The sequence below is a fragment of the Canis aureus genome, chromosome 9, assembly GCF_053574225.1.
Source record: "Canis aureus isolate CA01 chromosome 9, VMU_Caureus_v.1.0, whole genome shotgun sequence".
In the NCBI taxonomy this organism is placed as follows: Eukaryota; Metazoa; Chordata; class Mammalia; order Carnivora; family Canidae; genus Canis; species Canis aureus.
This window is the reverse complement of record NC_135619.1, coordinates 38,637,132-38,656,725: the sequence shown is the minus strand read 5'-3', so window position 1 is coordinate 38,656,725 and position 19,594 is coordinate 38,637,132. Positions and strand designations below refer to the sequence as shown.

The 19,594-nt window shown below is 39.4% G+C and overlaps 1 protein-coding gene and 1 long non-coding RNA gene across 2 annotated transcripts in view; both read right to left on the bottom strand.

The window, feature by feature from the left end:
- Positions 1 to 12,021, bottom strand: part of LOC144320111 (uncharacterized) — a 38,376-nt gene extending 26,355 nt beyond the window's left edge. Inside the window, exon 1 of the long non-coding RNA XR_013385696.1 lies at positions 11,699 to 12,021. This is a non-coding gene — a long non-coding RNA (uncharacterized LOC144320111). The remainder of the gene's footprint in view (positions 1 to 11,698) is intronic.
- Positions 12,022 to 17,583: 5,562 nt separating this feature from the next.
- Positions 17,584 to 19,594, bottom strand: part of PCNX4 (pecanex 4) — a 66,042-nt gene continuing 64,031 nt past the window's right edge. The window contains exon 11 of the mRNA XM_077909495.1: positions 17,584 to 19,205. Within this exon, the coding sequence (XP_077765621.1) occupies positions 19,203 to 19,205 (3 nt within the window). The 3' untranslated portion in view covers positions 17,584 to 19,202. The remainder of the gene's footprint in view (positions 19,206 to 19,594) is intronic.

Sequence of the window (19,594 nt, the reverse complement as noted above, 5' to 3'; positions counted from 1 at the left end):
ATATTACTCAGCCATTAGAAACGACAAATACCCACCATTTGCTTCGACGTGGATGGAACTGGAGGGTATTATGCTGAGTGAAGTAAGTCAATTGGAGAAGGACAATCATATGGTTTCACTCATATGGGGGATATAAAAAATAGTGAAAGGGAATAAAGGGGAAAGGAGAGAAAATGAGTGGGAAATATCAGAGAGGGTGACCGAACATGAGAGACACCTAACTCTGGGAAACAAACAAGGGGTGGTGGAAAGGGAGGTGGGTGGGGGGTTGGGGTGACTGGGTGACCAGCACTGAAGGGGGCACTGGATGGGATGAGCACTGGGTGTTATGCTATATGTTGGCAAATCGAACAATAAAAAATATACAAAAAAAAAGAGTATTTCAGAAACTAGATATTTTTGATAGTGCTAACATAGATTGCTGGGTTATATACAAAACCAATTAATGTCCAAAGGGCCACAGTATAATATTTGGGGTTACCTGTTCCACCAGGCAGAAATTACGTGCACCAAACAAGAAGCTCTATGTTCACCTCCACTCCTACAGAGCTGTAAGTCCCCCAGACAATAGCATGTCAAACTTTACACTACAATGCAAGAGGATTGAGTAACCTTTTTTGCTTCTTCCCAAGTTTAACAGTGTGCCAGGAATACAAAATTAAACTAAAGCCAGTGAGAATCTTCAGATTTGAATTTGAAATGATAGACTTCAAATGCACAAGTAATCGACGCAAACTTCTGGTTCTTGAGAGAATGTTTAGTTTGGGGCAGATTATCCATGCTGACCAATCAATGGAACAAATTGCTAGGTGTTATGCTTTCCATGGCAGCTTGAGAAAGGCTCAACAAGCTTAACTAGTATCTTCTTGAGCAGCTGTTCATAGCCTGGGAGTGCTTTAGGTGGTTTCCCTGGTTGTAGCAAAATGTCATGACAACCCTCTACTCCTCATTACTCTCTCATTCTAGGTTCCATTAAAAATTGTTGGAGTCCTGCCTCCAGGCTAAGTCCCTGAAACCTTTTCTTTTTCATCTCAGAGAACTTCCAGAGGCCACAAGCCCTATGAGGATTGTCCAGATAACAAACATGCCTGTGTTCATAACTCTTCATGACTGCTAGAGACAACCTGAATTCAGGTACAGAAGCTGCAATCTCAACTTCTCTGTTGGCAGGAGAAGGTGCCAGCCTGCATGAAAAGAGGACTCCTCCCAGTGCATGAGCCTCCAGGACCTGCGGAGAACTCTCATTTCCACTGTATGGAGGCTTTCCAAGGTACAATTCTTGCTGGTAATACCTTGCTTTGATGAATTCAAAAGACCACATTTATTTACTAGGTAATGATTCTGAATCATGTTCCTGGACAACCAAATCCTGAAGGTGGTTTGGTTTCATTAATCAAGATCGCCATTAATTTCTCTACCTTTCACTCCTACTTCAGTAACTTGAAAAAGTGGTTTCTATTTCTAGAAAAGGTGATTTCTCAACCTCCTTACTCCTGACACACAGGAGTCTTCTCTCTTTGTTAGGGTCTCCTCTTTTTTCTTTTTCAACATATAAACTACAAAGAAAGGAATGTAAAACACAACTGTACCACTATTTAAAGTAAAATTATAAAGTGAACACCTCATCAAGAAGGAACACTTCCAGGCCAGAAGCCCCAGCGTGTTTCTTTCTTTCTTTCTTTCTTTCTTTCTTTCTTTCTTTCTTTCTTTCTTTCTTTCTTTCTTTCTTTCTTCCTTCCTTCCTTCCTTCCTTCCTTCCTTCCTTCCTTCCTTTCTTTCTCTTTTTCTTTTTCTTTCTTTCTTTCTTTCTTTCTTTCTTTCTTTCTTTCTTTCTTTCTCTTTCTTTCTTTTCTTTCTTTTTCTTTCTTCTTCTTCTTCTTCTTCTTTCTTTCTTTCTTTCTTTCTTTCTTTCTATCTTTCTTTCTTTCTTTCTTTCTTTCTTTCTTTCTTTCTTTCTCTCTCTTTTTTTTTAAGATTTTATTTATTTATTCATGAGACACACAGAGAGAGAGAGAGAGAGGGAGGCAGAGATGTAGGCAGAGGAAGAAGCAGGCTCCATGCAGGGGAGCCCGAAGCAGGGCTTGATCCCAGGACTCCAGGATCACCAACCAAAGGCAGACACTCAACCACTGAGCCACTCAGGTGCCCCCAGTGTGTCACTTTCTAAACAAACTCTTCTTCCCTTCCCTCTCCAGAGGTAACTACCATCTTGACATCTGAGTTAATCATGTCCTTACTTTATAGTTTTGCCAATTTTGTAAGCATCCCTAACTGGCATTGTTTAATTTTATCTGCTTTTAAACTTTTCATGAATCAAGTCATACCATGTATCTTGCTTCTTTCATTCATGGTCATCCTTATGAGCTTCATTTTTTTTAACGTTATATTTATTCATGAGAGACACACAGAGAGAGGCAGAGACATAGGCAGAGGGAGAAGTAGGCTCCCTGCGGGGAGTCTGATGTGGGACTCGATCCCAGGACCCCGGGATCATGACCTGAGCCACAGGCAGACGCTCAACCACTGAGCCACCTAGGTGTCCCTTCATTTGTTTTGTTAAGTCTAAGAGTAGTTTGTATGCATTCACTGTTATATAGAATTGCATGATTACACTGTATGCTTACCTTTTTTTTTTTTTTTTTTTTAAGAAAATCCATTCTACTGTTCATGAACAGTTAGTTAAATTGAGGGGCACCTGAGGGGCACAGTCTAAGTTCCTGACTTTTGGTTTTGGCTCAAGTAATGATCTTGGGGTCATGAGATGGAGCCCCTTTTTGGTCTCTGTGCTTAAGGCAGAGTCTGCTTAAGACTCTCTCTTCCTCCCCTCTGTCCCTCCCCCTCCACCATGCTCTCTTGCTTTGATCTCAAATAAATAAATATATCTTTTTTAAAAATGAGCACTTGAATCGTTTTCAGTTTTTGGTGACTAGGATAATGTGACTGTAAACATTTTTGTATGTATTTACTGGTCTAAATGTGCCAGTAGTTTTGCCAGAGTAAATACCTAGGAGTGGAATTTCTGGGTTATGGTGTGGTTACGGTTATCTATGGTTGTAGATACCTCTGTCGTTACTAGACAAAGCCAAAGATGTTTGCTAATTTACCCTTACCAACAGTCTGCACTGATCCATGTGAGCAGGTGTATTTTTAGAGTTCTGGTGGAAAGGCCTATGTGGCTAGTGATTTCATAGAGTGATGCCTTTTTCCTTTGGTCCTGCAGATCCATGCACACTAAAGTAGCCAGGTTACCCAAAGCCCAGATTGAGTCTAACTCCAAGACAGTAAGTACCAAAGTCATCTTCACAGAGTAGGTAGCTATATTGCCATAATATCACTGAAACATTGCCAAAGAAAGGATATTATGTTGACCACAAGATAATTTTGTAAAGCATAAAAATATTTGTCACACTGAGTGACATCAGCACAAAACAAGAATAAAAATTTATTGACACTTTTGCCACTCAATGAATCACACCGTTCTTCTGTTTCCTTCCAGACCTAGCTCAATTTACTACTTTAGTTTTTTACAAAACTGTAGTCACTAATGGAGATATTTTGTCTTTTGCTCTATTCCCTAAACAAGATAGCATGAGCATTTTTTCCTCCCTTGCTACATAAGCTTCCTAATAATTATTTTATTCACTGTGCAATTTTCTGCCAGTGGTCACAGGTGTAGGGGAGATAATTGGGGTTTAATGTCCCCCAATCTCACTCTTCATTCCCCACAAGCAACCCCAAATAAATATTCTGTCTTAAAAAATAATATTCTGTCTAAGGAAGAAAACAAACATGTACTCTGTCTAAATGCAGCTTTGAGCCCTCTGGCCTCTCTCCAATGGAATTGTATCTTAAACCCTTACCATGTGGAAATGCTGGCATTCTACTGATGGTCAAGGCCTTACCATAACTAACTTAATTGTTCCCTTGGTGGAGAGCGTTCGGATAGTTTCTCATGCCTTGAGATTTTAAATCATGCCCATTCATACATCCATTTTCCTTTCTTTAGATTATTAGCACAAATTCTTAGGAGAAGGTTAATGAGGGGCATCTGGGTGGTTCAGTCGGTTAAGCATCCAACTCTTGTTTTCAGCTCAGGTCATAATCTCGGGGTCCTGGGATTGAGCCCCATGTTGGGCTCTTGCTCAACAATGTGCCTGCCTGAGGATTCTCTCTCCCTCTGCCCCTCCCCCACCACGTGCATGCGTGTGTATGTGTGTGTGTGTGCGCACAAGTGCTCTCTCTCTCAAAAAAATAAATAAATCTTTTTAAAAAGAAGAGAATTGATGACTCAGAGATGAATTTTTTTGTGGATCTTGATATATAATACTAAAGCACTTTATAAAAGTGATGTTTCAGTTCATATTTGCACTAAGGATTTATGAATGTATATACTATAATATATACATATATACTATGTTAATCAGGATTCTTAGTTGCAAACTAAGGAATTTGTTGGTGCAGAGAGTAAGTCTTGGAGACTCAACACAATGAAGGATATCCATGCCACACTGTAGGGCTGTTCCAGAAAAGATTGTCGTCATCAGGAGATACCACCACAGCTCATCTGCTGAGTCTGGGCAATGGCTGATGCCAGAAACTGCTGCCTTCAAAGCTGGACACTCTGCTATCATCGCCAACAGGAAATGAATTCTGTGCGTCATCTGCTTCCTCCTATTTCCCTCTTCTATATCAGATTCCCAATTGGATGTATTTGTGGGTTATATGTTGACATCCCTGTTGCAAAGGAACTTGGGAAAATGAGTTGTATCTTTTTTCCTTTAGAGACACAATTCATAATTTGATAACTTTTCCAAATATAAGAAGTTTGTTCAAAAGATACTGGCGGCCACCAACATGAGATATGTCTGCCTCCCCTTCTATAGCTGTGAATGTTAGATAATTAAATTGTTTTTGCTGACTAGTTATAAAACATTTCTTTTTAAAAAATTTATCTGATTACTATTTAAATTTCTTTTCACATTTCTACATGCCAGTTTTATATCCACTCACAGACTCTATCAGTCCATCTTCTTCATCAATTAGAAATATTAGAAATATTTCTACCAGAAATCTCTGTGAGATTATTAATATATTTCCTGTAGCTGTGTAGAAACTTCATTATCCTGTAGAGATAAAACTTAGTTGTCAACATTTTTATCTTTCGACATCTAAATGTCATAATCATTTCTATGCTGGGTGAAAGCCAGGTAGGCTCAATCTGTCTGGTCTTTGTGTCCCTTTGTTGCCATGATATCGTTTATTCTAAGAGGTAGCTAGTCTCTTGAGACTTATCCCCAGAGTACTCCTGGTAACTCAAAAAAGGGAAGAAAAAAGTGAATCTAAAACAGCAATATTTGTTTTGTGCCTTTGTACATATCATATCATGACTCTAGTTATATAAGGAGGCATGAGAATATTATGCCTGTAAGTGGCTGAAATTCTCGTGTCTCAGGCGGTATTTTTTGAACAAGAGAGATGGACATGACCTTGACATCTTTCTCCTGGTTTCATCACGGATTGATGAGACAGGCAAGGGAAATATTTATTCTTTATGTCTAATCTTTCATCCAAAGGATGATTAGTTTACAAACATGGATCTCAAACTGAACCAAAACCCTAATTCTACACTCTAGAAATGGCCATTTTACATGTACGAGATAAGCAGCTAAGGTATTTTATTAAGGTTATAAATACTTTACCGTCAGTGTTGTAAATTGGATATTTCTCAGTTTTGACCTTTATTATTACTATCTCATATGCCCTTTATACCGAATTGTACAACCGTCAAGTCACATTTTCAAGAGCCAGGGCATTAGGCAGCATTCTTTGGAGCACTAGGCCGTGCTCTTTTCTCCTCCACCAATAAAAGTACAAAAAGTGCAGGTTATCTCATAGACCATTGGGCAAATGCCTAAATCCTTCTGGATCAATCTGCCCACACTTCTGATGCACAGGGATTTGCCCTTGCTAATGCTGCCTGTGATTATAAATATCTATGGTAGCACTTTGATGGATGAATGGCACTTTCTACTTCCTGGTGAATTGTGTGCTCCCATGGATAATAAAAATAAATACAACCAAGATTATTGCATTTCAGACAAGGGGTGGTAGAGCACCGAGCAACCAATCAAAAGTATCTAAAGCACCAAATTATGCCCCTGAGGAGTCATCTTGCATATCCTTGGTTCTGTTTCCATGGTAGTAAGGATTGCTTGGGATATTCAAAGGCAATTTAAATGCATTTAGGCCACAGCTTACAAGGGGATAATCTTAGAAAAATCAGAAGTGAGTAAACATTAACAGCTAGTAAGAGAAGCAGTATTAAAAACCATACTCCATCTTGCTTGCTTTTTTATTTAGTGAAAAGTAAAAAATTTTTGACATCTGGAAATTATGTCTGCTTCTAACTTGGTCTTGGGATGACTCATTTCAAGAAAGTGCCACAATTTCCATATGCTAGAACACAGTAATTTGAAGCTGCTTGTTTTTTTAATTTAATTTTTAGGCTCAAAGGTATGAATTTGCATTATTCTCCCCAAGCCAGCCTCAGGCACAGACGGATTTCCAACCCCCGCCCCCCCCATCTGAAAATACAACTCCTGACATGTCAGTATTGCAGGTTCATTTCTTTCTTTCTTCTTTCTTTCTTTCTTTCTTTCTTTCTTTCTTTCTTTCTTTCTTTCTTTCTTCTTTTTTTTTTTTTTTTTGTAGATTTTATTTATTCATGAGAGACACAGAGAGAGAGAGGCAGGAACATAGGCAGAGGGAGAAGCAGGTTCCCTGTGAGGAGCCTGGTGTGGGACGCAGGACCTGAGTCAAAGGTGGATGTTCAACCGCTGAGCCACTCAGGTGCCCCGCAGATTCATTTCTTTCTTTCTTTTCTTTTCTTTTCTTTTTTTTTTTTTTAAGATTTTATTTACTTATTTATGAGAGACACAAAGAGAGAGGCAGAGACATAGGTACAGAGAAGCAGGCTCCCTGTGGGGACCTTGATGCAGGACTCCATCCCAGGACCCCTGGATCACGCCCTGAGCCAAAGGCAGACGCTCAACTGCTGAGCCACCCAGGCAGCCTGCAGATTCATTTCTTTAAGCTCTGATGATTTTCAGTCTTTCAGAGTCTCCAGGGGGAATTCAAAGGCCACTTGGAAAAGGAAGCTGAGATTGGCATCTTAAATATCACCAGTTGTGATCTGCTAACACCCTGGTAGGCACTTGAAAAGGATGCTCAAGATAAAGGAAGAAGGAACCAAAAGAAGGAAGTGCAGGTAGGAAAGACAAAATGCCTATTTCTTAATTTTCCCCTAGGGCTTTGCTTGATTTCAAAAATGAGACAACAGCCTCCCGAGGCTTTATTTATTTTACAATTTTGTTTAACAAATACTTGTGTAGTACTTGCTAGGCCTTAGACACCATTCCATGCACTTTATGAATACTAGCTCCTGTTGTTCCTCATGGCTACCTTAAAAAGGCACGTTTGATTATTTCCAGCAGAAAGATGAGGAAACAAGCACACATGGTGAAGTGTCCCAAGGGTCCCCAAGAACAAGTAAGTGGAGAGCTGAGATTTTTAGTTCCAACTCCAGATATGTCCCAGAGTCTCTGCTCTTAACCATTCCACGCAACTTGTATACGAACCACAAAGTTTTTCAACTCTCTTTGAAAGCTTTGGCATTAGGGGCTGATGGAGGAGGAGAAAGGTCAGTTTAATGGAACAGCTAGCCCTCAGAATTCAGCTTTCAGAAGGAGAATATATAATGTGTACAGAAAACTCAGGAGACAAGAGCCTTTTTTTTTTTAAGAGTCTTGAAATCTAATTCCTTAGTTGGCTTTGCTAGCATTTGGAGAGCTATAGCAACTCCTGCCTGCCCTATTTATCTTTGAATGGAGATTTTGATGTTGATCAGATAAGAATCAAATTTTCATATAAAAAAAAAGGTTGAACTCCCCCAAGGGGCAATTGGGCATTAGCTTGATAGCCTGTGAAGGAAACCACTTTTTGTTCATTTGAAAGCAGAGAATAGTCCCATGGGAGAAAAAAAAAGGGGGGGGGGGATTTGAAGTATTGTGTGGAATCTGAAACTTCTCTTAGCATCATGGGAATCATCTTGGTCTTTGCTGTGAAGGTGGCATGACCCCCTCTCTATGAGAGATGTGAATTATTCACCATTTCCAACTGTACAATTGCTTCATTATGTCCACACCCACATTTTTCTGTTTACAGCCAAAGAAAGGCCCATTGTTGATGCCAAATAACTACCTGGAAACCAGCATATCATAATTCACCTAAAATATCTTAGACTTTTCTGGGGAACATTGTATTTTATTTGACTCTGGAAAGCATTTTCAATCATCCTTTACTTAAGAATATAGTATTAAATCTTTCTAGGTATTTTAAAATGACCTAGATATTTAAATGTGTTAAATCTTTGAAAGAATTGCAAATAATCTTTCCCAACCCTCAAAAGGTGTGTTTTACTTTTTAAAATGTTATGTGTCTTTGCATGTTAGTAGTTTATTCACAAAAACCTGGGTTTCTGGCCTTTGAGAGCTACAGGACACTGAAGTGGCTGTAAGCCATTGTTCAGAGACCAGTGCATTCCAATATCTCAATGGAGAGTGATTTTGGTCCCCCGGGGGACATTTCTTTGGCTGTTAACAGAGAACCGGTGGTGGGATGTTTTTACAGGCATTTAGTGGGTTGTGGGTAGAGCACCGCTAAAGATCATACAATGTGCCAGATAGGTCCCTATGACAAAGAATTCTCTAGACCACAGTGTTAATAGCGCTGAGATTGAGAAACACTGAAATAGAGATTTTCCAAATCTTATTTGTAGGACTTTTTACATAGGCCTTTTATTTTATGTTACTTGCCTTATAAGCCCCCTGTAGGCACAGCTAGTCAGTCCATCTTGAAATTTACCAGCTTGTGATTGGGTGCCCAGGACCAGCAGGAACTCAATATTCACAGAGGGTCAAAGAAGCACTATTTCAGGGCTTAAGCTTCCAAACCATATTAAAAACAATTTTGTGAGCTTGCTCAAGAGCCTAACTTTCACTTTATAGCTTAGAAAAAATATTTGAAAAGTTCTGGTCTTGGAATGAACTTTTGGCATGTACCTGTTTGAAAATTGGGTACCGCCCCAATTGCATTCCTCAGTTCACATCCCTGGGATAACAGATGTGTCTGCATTGTTCAATTTCACACTCTGTAGCTCCTGGGAACACTAAAGAATAATCACTAGTAGTGGGATGTTCTGTCTGCAGAGTGCAAAGTATCATGGAGTGGGGGTGTGATGATGGGCTTTGGATCCAAGTGTCCTCACTTTCGTGGTCTTCCTGGCTCTAATCATCAGTACATTCATCTGAAGACACCAATTTTTAAAGATTTGTTTGAATGACATCAAGTGGTTTATCCAAATCCTGTGCTCCAGTGTCTGGCACATAGTAGATGTTCAGTACGTGCTAATTCTCTTCTTCCTACCTATTTTTCTTGGAGAGAACACTTCCCTTCCTCTCCCAGCCCATCAAAATGAAATGACCACCCATTTCACATGGAGCTTTGTGTTCCCTCTGGGTAGATGCAGACCTCAGGGGGTGACCAACGGGCTTGATGAGCAGACTGTAGTTTATGCAACACAGACTCAAACTGGCATTCCTGTTTGGCTAATGAAGTGTGGGTTGGGTTTCGGGTCCCACCTGCCCCTTGGCTAGCACCCTGTGCAGAGGACAATTAAACTATTGTATACATTCTCCTTTTTAGAACTGCCCTGACTGCAAAGAGCACACATTTTCCTTTGCCCCTGATTCTGTGAGCTAGCACAGCTGGGTCAAAGCCTAAGGGTAGGCTTTCAGAGGCAGACCTGTCTCATCTCTGTGTTTGATAGGTATGAGGCAGGCGACTGCTCAGCAAGCCTTGCCTAACTTCCAGGGTCTAGAAATCTACACTGGAGGGGATGGAATAGGAAGCCTGATTTTGGCTCCTAAGGCCACATGGCACTCTCTGACTCTTAACTCTGTTGCTCTGTAGATGAAAGAGGTAAGACTAGCATTTCAGAAACTCCAAGAACATATTATTAATCCATGAATCCATTTTTACATTTATTACACAGATGTTTTTCGACATGTTCATATGACAGGTGCGATGCTAGAGCTTGGGGGTAAAACTTTGAATCAGACACAGTCCCTCCTCGAAAAATACCCATACCCCAGTGGGGAAGAGAAAACAAGTCACAACAGCACTGTAACTCTTTAATAGAGGCACATGTGGGGGGCTCTGGAAACATGTGACCAGATCAAGAAGTTAAGTCAACCTGAGAGGAGCAGAAAAATCCAGGCTCTTCTCAGAAGTGACCTCCAAACTGAGTCTTGAAGGCATCTTTTAAGTATGTGAGGAGGTGAGCAGGAGAAGGGCATCTAGAGTGATGTTCAAATGTCTGACTTGGACAACTAGGTGAATAATGGTGGCTGTAATTAGGAAATAGGCAGGAGAGAAAGGAGTTCTAGACATGGTGCTTGGAAATGATGGCCTGTGTGTCACCTGGAGGCTGTCTAATAACTGGGTGGATAGGGCAGCCCAGGTGGCTCAGCGGTTTAGTGCCGCCTTTAGCCCAGGGTGTGATCCTAGAGACCTGGGATCGAGTCCCACGTCTGGCTCCCTGCATGGAGCCTGCTTCTCCCTCTGCCTGTGTCTCTGCCTCTCTCTCTCTCTCTCTGTGTGTGTGTGTGTGTCTCTCATCAATAAATAAATAAAATCTTTTTAAAAAATAGCTGGGTGGATATAGGAGTTTGGAAGGAAGACAAAAAGAGAAAAGGACAGTAGTTTTTTAAAACTTTTTAGAAAGATTTTATTTATTTATTCATGAGAGACACAGAGGCAGAGACATAGGCAGAGGGAGAAGCAGGCTCCCTGTGGGAAGCCTGCTGTGGGTCTCTATCTCAGGATCTTGGGATCACAACCTGAGCCAAAGGCAGATGCTCAACCTCTGAGCCACCCAAAACCATGTTTTTATTGAAAACCTAATATATGCCAGATACTGGGTTAAGTGATTTACATGCTTTATTTCACCCCATTTTTGTCAGGCTCTCTGAGTAACATATTATTGTCTCCACCTTACAGACAAGGAAAGCGAGGACTTTTCAAAGCCGCACAATAGCAGAGCTGCAGCTTGAATCCAAGGTGTCTATGCCAAACCCTGTGTCCTTTCTAGGATCTTTGGGGGAGTTAGGAGTCTCTGTGTTGGGAGTCTCTAACCCAGAAATGATGGTTCATTCCGTTTCTGCATTTGTCTTATGAAGATTGCATCCAGGTGTTCTTGTCATGGTAATTTATGGCATACAGTTTAATTTATATTAGATATTCCTCTTTTTTTCTTTTTTAAAAATTTCTTTCTTTTTGCTTTGTAAATGCTACTTAAGTATTAATATCTTTTTTTTTTTAAGTGGAGGCCAATGAGGAGCTTGAACTCCTGACTGTGAGATCAAGACCTGAGCTGAGATCAAGAGTCAGATGCTTAACAAGATGAGTCAAGTAGTAATATCTTTTAATGACTCTTTATTTTTTTTCTTATCTTAGAAGTCAAAATTTGGGCTACATTTCAGTCAGTTTTAATGCTACTACTATGTCAGGTATCAGGTATAACAGTTTGCTGGATGACTCCCAACCAACCACAATTTAATCTGCTCAGGTAGGAACATACCATTTTCATAGCAGGAGAAGCGATCATTACAGTTGACTAAACTCAGCTTACATTTTGTCTCAAGAAGATAAAAAGTTTATCCCATGAGCCAGAATTAGCACACACATTAGAAGAACTGCAGCTGGTGATGTCACAAAGAAAGCATTTACTTGAGTTTATTTTTGAGGTTGCCAAAGTAGGAAACCAGTCCCCATGTGCTCAGATGAGAATTCATTTTCTCTCTCTCTCCCCTCTACCTTTTTGTCTCTCTGACATTTTCTTTCTTTGTTGTTAATATATGAGAATTCATTTTTTAAACTTATGATTCTCAAAACTAGAAAATTAAGCCCTTTTTCTCGAGGAACTTTTTATCTCACCATATTAGTAGGTATGGAGGGATATCTAGACAGCTCCGATGTCCTAGTTTCCATTAGTTTTTCATTGATGTTAAGAAAAAATATCAAAAATCCTATTTTAAAAATCATTTGGTGGTTATTTATTTATTTATTGAGTAATAAACAGATCATCCAGTAGAGGGCAGTGCTAACTTATTCATGGATGCCTTCAATGAACGATGCAAAATTTGGTATATAATAAAAGCCTTAAAAAATGTTTTTAATTGTAGTTAAGACACAATGTTATATTAATTACAAGTGTACAACATAGTGATTGTATAAATCTATCTCTTATGCTATGCTCACAAGTGTAGCTGCCATGTCACCATATACAGTGCTATTACAACACTGTTCACCATATTCCCTAACCTTTGTCTTTTATTCCTGTGACTTGTTCACTCCGTAAGTGAACGAGTCCCCCCCCCCTTCATCCACTTTACCCATACCCCTTCCCCACACTCCTCTGGCAACCATCAGTTTGTTCTCTGTAGTTATGGGTCTGTTTCAGATTTTTATTTTTTTATTTTGTTTAAAAAAATTTTTTTTTTTAAAGGAAGCCTCTGACAGACAGCATTCATCAAACATGACTTTGTTACCAAAGAGAAGCATGGTCATCAGCTTTGTTGTCAGAACATCCAGGTTTCTGTGCTGTCTCAGCCCAGGCACTGATGAAAAGGTACCTTTCTGAGTGCTGAGCCAAGACTAGGATAGTATGGGCACTATGTCCCACACTCCCAGGCCCAGGGCCCATTAATGTTCCTTTATAGACTTAGCTATGGGGCTTGTGCTGGGGAAGATGATTCAGAGTACCATCTTGTCCCTACTGGTCCTTAGGCTGGTCTGTGGCTCCCATGAAGAGAAAGGTTTGAGGCTCGTAGGGTCTAGTGGAGTTACACAAGCTTTGTGAAGCTGATGGAAGAGTATAATACATAAGGCATAGGGGAGGGAAGAGACTCTTCGGGAAACCAGGGACTATCCCACAGAATGGAAATCTTGGAGACAAAAGTCTTGACACCTAACTTGATGTTCTTGCAATGGTGGGTGGAAGCAGTGAGGTTTCCACAATTGATTCCGTAGGAGTCAGTCATGAACAAGTGGGAATAGAGGCAAAAGATGAGGATAGATGATTTGAGGTTGTTGCTGACATTCTGCTTTGTAAGTACATGTGAATTTCCTCTTTGGGGACACTCAACTATAGATGGGAGACATCATTTTTTAAATGATGTCATATCTTTTAAATTGAGATATAATTGAGATATTATATTAGTTTCTAGTGCACAGTGTAATGATTTGACATTTGTATATACTGCAAAATGACCGTTGCAGTAAGCGTAGTTAACATCCATCACCATATAAGATTACAAATTTTTGCGTGTGATAATAACTTTTAAGACCTACTCTCTTACCAATGTTCAAATACACAATGCAGTATTATTTATTATAGTCACTATAGTCGCTATATGTTACAACTCTGTGACATTTATTTTATAACTGGAAGTTTGTACCTTTTGTGAAAGTAGTTTCACTCATTTTGCTCACCTCACACCCCATGCCTCTGGCATCATCAATCTGTTCTCTGTATCTATGAATTGGCTTTTTTTTTTAAGATTCCACATATAAGTAAGATCACATGGTATTTGCATTTCTCTGTCATATTTCACTTAGCATAATGCCCTCAAGTTCCACACACATTGTCACAATGGCAAGACTTCATTCCTTTCATGAATGTTCTATTATATGTGTATACCACATTTTCTTGATCCATTTATCCATCTATGGACGCTTAGGTTGCTTCCCAGGCTTGGCTATTACAAATAATGCTGCAATGAACATTGAAGTGCATTGATCTTTTCAAGTTAGTGGTTTTGTTTCCTTTGGATGAATACTCAGAAGTGGAATTGCTGGATCATATGGTAGTTCTATTGCATTTTTTTTTTAGGTATTTCCATACTATATTCCATATTGGCTACGCTGCCTTACATACAACCAACAATGCGCAAGGGTTCCCTTTTCTCCACATCCTTATCAACACATTTTTTGCCTTTTTGATAATAGCCATTCTAACAGATGTGAGATTATAGCTCATTGTGGTTTGATTTGTATTTCCCTGATGTTTAGTGATGTTGTGCACCTCTTCATGTACATGTTGATTACCTGTAAGTCTTCTTTGGAAATGTCTATTCAGATCCTCTGCCCATTTTTAATTGGATTGTTTGTTTTGTTTTGTTGCTATTGAGTTGTATACGTTCCTCATGTATTTTGGATATTGTCCCCTAATCAGGTAATACAATAGGCAGATGGTTTTTCCCATTCTGTTACGTTGCCTTTCATTTGTTAATGGTTTTCTTTGCTGTGCAAAAGAATTTTAGTTTGATGTAGTCTCACTTGTTTATTTCTGCTTTGTTGTTTGCTTCTAGTATCAAATCTAAAAAAATCATTGCCAAGGCCCATGTCAAGGAGCTTACTGCTTGTTTTCTTCATGCAGTTTTATGATTTTAGGTCTTACATTCTTTAATCCATTTTGAGTTAATTTTTGTGTATGGTGTAAGATAGTGGTTCAGTTTTATTCGTTTGCCTGTAGCTGTCCAATTTTCCTGACATTAATTAAAGAGACTGTCCCTTCCCTATTGTATATTCTTGGCTCTTTTGTCATAAATTAATTGATCATATATGTGTGAGTTTTTTTCTGGGTTCTCTTCTGTTCTATTGATCTGTGTGTCTGTTTTTATGCCAATGCCTTATTGTTTTGTTTAAAATGGCTTTGTAATATAGTTTGAAGTCAGGAAGCATGATGTCTCCAGCTTTGTTCTTTTTCTCAAAATTGCTTTGGCTATTTGGAGTCTCTTGTGGTTCCACACAAATTTTAGGATTGTTTGTTCCATTTCTGTGAAAAATGACATTGCAATTTTGATGGGGAAATTCTTCTGCTTTATCAGATGTGTCTTTTATAATACTTTCTCCTTGTCTGTAGCTTGTCTTTTCATTCTTTGACCCGGTCTTTGCAGAGCAGATATTCATTTTTTTGCATATGAATGTTCAGTTGTTCTATACCATTTGTTGAAAAGATTGTTTTTGCTCCATTTTATTTCCTTTGCCCTTTTGCTAAAGATCAGTTGACTATTTTTGTGTAGGTCTACTTACAAGCTCTCTATTCTGTTCCATTAATTTATTTGTGTATTCTTTCACCAATACCACATTATTTTTTTTTAAGATTTTATTTATTTATTCATAGACACACACACAGAGAGGCAGAGACACAGGCAGAGGGAGAAGCAGGCTCCATGCAGGGAGCCCGATGTGGGACTCAATCCCGGGTCTCCAGGATCACACCCCAGGCTGCAGGCAGCGCCAAACTGCTGCACCACTGGGGCTGCCCAATACCACATTATCTTGATTTCTGTGGCTTTATAGTAAGTCTTAAAGTCAAGTAGTATCAACTTGTCCTTCATCTCCAGCTTTGTCCTTCATCAATATTAGGGTGTCTATTCTGGGCTTTTGCCTCTCCATATTCACTTTAGACTCAGTTTGTCACTTTCCCCAAAATAACTTGCTGGAATTTTTATTGGAATTACATTCAATCTATAGATCAGTTGGGAAGAATTGACACCTTGTTGAGGGTGTTTCTGGAAGAGATTAGTATTTCAGTCAGTAGACTGTGTAAGGTCACCCTCACCATTATGGGTGTGCATGATCCAATTCATTCAAAAAAGCAGAAGAAGGGCACATTTATTCTCTGCTTGAGCTGGGACATCCATCTTCTCCTGCCCTAAGACATCAGTGCTCCTGGTTCTTGGGTATTTGGTCTTGGGTGGTGACTTACACCATCAGCTCCTTTGGTTCTCAAACCTTCAGACTTGGAGCCAATTACATCACTGGTTTTTCTGGTTCTCCCTCTTACATACAGCAGATCACGGGACTTCTTGGTCTCTCTGATTGTATGAGCCAACTCCTATAATAGATATCTTACACACATACCCATAACTTTTGGTTCTGTTTCTCTATGGCAGGTCATGGGACTTCTTGGTCTCTCTCATTGTATGAGTCAACTACTATAATAGATCTCTTACACACATACCCATAGCTTTTGGTTCTGTTTCTCTGGAGCCCAAATACACTCTTCTCTCTTAGCATATCAATTATACTTTTTAAAAAACTTTTTTTAAGTGATTGCCCTAGAATTTGCATTGTACATTTATAATCAATCCAAGCAAACCCCAACACTATTTGGCTTTCCAGGTAGTGCAAGCATCTTATAACAAATTATTCCTACTTTAAAATAATTACAGATTTACAGAAAGTTGCAAAAATGGTACAGAGAAGTCCGTGTACTCTTCACTCCATGTTCCCCACTTTTAACATTTTACATAATTTTAGGACAGAAACAGAACCAGGAAATGGTTATCAGCACAATTCATAGACCTTATTAAAATTTCACCAGCTTCACATATATGCATCTGTGTGTAGGTGTGTGTGCCTGTGCATATAGTACTAGGCAATTTTATCACTTATGTAGATTTGAGTAACAACCACCACTGACTATAACGGTTATTACCAAATGTAAGGGGAAGTTTGAAATGAGACATTTTGTGAGAGAGAAGGAGGAAGGGACAGAGACAGAGAAGGAGAGGGAGAGGGGGAGAGAGTGAATTAAGTCTAAGAGACTCAAGATCTTGTGGAAATCAGCTATCTAAAAAGACGATCAATTCAATGATATGCAAGGACTACATGTGGCCAACAGTGCAGTGAAATCTTCTCATTGAGGAATCCCTTAAGATTACTAAAGATAAGGAAACAATTTATATGAGACACAAAGACACAAAACTATTCAGGTAAGACCAGATCTGCCTGCAAGAATATCAGAATAGTACACAATAGCCAGAATGCATATATAATGAGTCCAGGCAAGCAGATGCAGAGGAATGCGAGAATATTTCCCTTCATCAGAGAAGAGATCAAGGGGCACGTGTCCACCAAGGTTGGGCTGTACAATTTCTCTACAGGGACACTGGGGGCTTTTGGGGTCAGACAATTCTGTTGGGCATGCTTTTATACGCTGCCCAGATCTTTAGCACTTCTGGCCCTTGGCCACCTGACACCAGGAAAACAAAATATGTTCAACAAAATAAGTATCTAGAGGTTGTGATAATAACCCCAAGCAAGAAGCACAAACCCATTCTTCTTGTCAGAAGAATAATCTTCTCCCCCCACTTCCTCGAGGCTGTGTTTCCACTCAAAGGATCTTTCTTTTTTGTTGTTGTTGTTTTGTTTTTTTCCCCAGAAACAGCCAATAATGGGAGATCTGGATTTTTAAAGTTATTTTTATACGTGCTTTTATTATGGAAAGTGACCGTTTTCTTACACGTGACTGACTTCCATCTCTGCTGGTCTATCCTGAGTAGGCCTGAGCTCATACCACCAAAAAGTGAACAGTACTGAAAGGAAAGAAGGGGTTACCATTCTATCACAGCTGAAATTTAAAAATAAGGGTACAAATTATACAAAAGGCCTCGGTTGGGATTTTATTAAAGTATTTTAATGACACTCAGGGAAGATTGATTTGTTAAATTCTAGCAATGCTTATTCTATCAACTTGAGTTAAGAACTACAAGGAGGTTTAACTTTTAAGAAAAGGAGAGTTCAATTCAATGTGGGCTTATCCTTTGTTGTATTAACACTAAGCTAAGTACTGTAGACTCTTCAAAAGAAGTACTAGCTTTGGTACTTGATCTCAAGAAACTTAGTTTCATTGGGGTAATAATTTATTAACCCTGAAAATAGAGATATTAGATATAGTTCCCATCAGAAGTAATTATAAAAAGAGGTGAGCCTAGGGAAGAGGTGTTTATGACTCCTGAGAGGCACAAAAATCTTTCTAGAGGAGGATGGGAGTGGGGAGCTGGGGTAGAGGTTTGCAACAGGGTTGGAAAGGGAGAAGGAAGGCTGTTTAAGGAAACTTAATTATTGCAGGTAATAGTCAACACATTTCAAGACAAAAGAGAGCAGAAGCTTGTTAAGCAAGACTGAAGAAATAAAATGTTGAGGAAGGGAGCCATTGTCTCTCTCACTTTCATCACTGTTTTAAAGTTACAGGCCAAGTAACAGCCTTTGACACCAGAGCATAAGAGGTATTCTAGGAATTAGAGAGGATGGACGTTCTATTACATCAACACCTATGACATTCTCCATTAGACTGTCTATGGTTCTCAGCCATGACCTAATTTCTATGCACTCTAACTAGGTTCCTAGGGGTCTTGTGGATCAAAAACCCTTATTTTTATAGTCTTAATTTTAACACATGTAGGTGTTTAGAAGGAAGTAATTAAATGTTTTGAAGCTCCGTTCTAGTGGAAATGAATCAAGAATAATATCTTGGTATTTTGTGCAATTAGTGCTGTTTTGATTATATTCTCTGTTTTTATTCTGCTGTTTCCTTTGGGAGGTAAATCACAGTGTGGGAACAGGGATATTTAGCACCCAACTAAAATTTGCTTTGCCAAAACAGATAGTTCGGCTAAGAGTAAACTTGTGTGCTATCAGAAGCACATTGTAAAGCACTGAAATACGGCATGTGGCATTAGTCTTTTTTTCTCTAACTGTGCAAGGACTCTGTCCTCAGGGGCCATGGCCTTGGCTCATAGGAACTTGTGTGATGGCCACTTTACATCAGCACTGTCCTGGCTTCATGAAAAGAAACGGAAATGTGAGTAGAGGGAGCAGTCGAATGTTCTTTCTAAGTGGGAATGAAGAAGGGGTTGAATGGAGAGTGCTTCTTTTTTGACTCTGGCAGTCATTTAAGTTTCTCTGTTCATAATGGAAATAATGAGCTGGTATTTGAATCTACTTTTTAAAATTATTGGAATTTTATAAAATGATTGAAATTGTCTGTCCCTGAATGAACTAATCCAGCAGAGGCTGGGGTTCCACTGTTCTGCCCATTGTCCCCTATGGGCCTCTGAGGAGTCCCTTCTTTTGTTTATTCATCTGTCTTTTATCTGCTTTGAGCACTCTGGCTCCAGTTTTGAGATAAATTCTGCTCAAAATAGCAAGAGGCAATCCTGATGGATGCTACTGCATTAAGAACTTGCTGAGTATCTTCACCAGAGGCAGCAGATTCTGAGGCTGGATTTTTCTCACTGGTGAATAAAACAAATGAGGACAATTAGGCACTGCAAAGATACTCGCTGTCACAGTTGTTTTTCTGAGCATAGTGACTGCTTCTTTAAACATCTAATTGAATTCCAAAACGAATTATGCTTCCATTCAGGTAAAATGAAATTTATAATGTTGAAATTTGTATATTAAACTATTTTTTTAAAGATTCTATTTATTTATTCATGATAGTCATACAGAGAGTGGGGGGCAGAGACAGAGAAGCAGGCTCCATGCAGGGAGCCCAACGTGGGACTCTATCTCAGGTCTCCAGGATCGCGCCCTGGGCCAAAGGCAGGCGCTAAACCGCTGCGCCACCCAGGGATCTGAGTCTATTATTCATAATCTGCTAGTGAGGTTAAATGACCCTGTG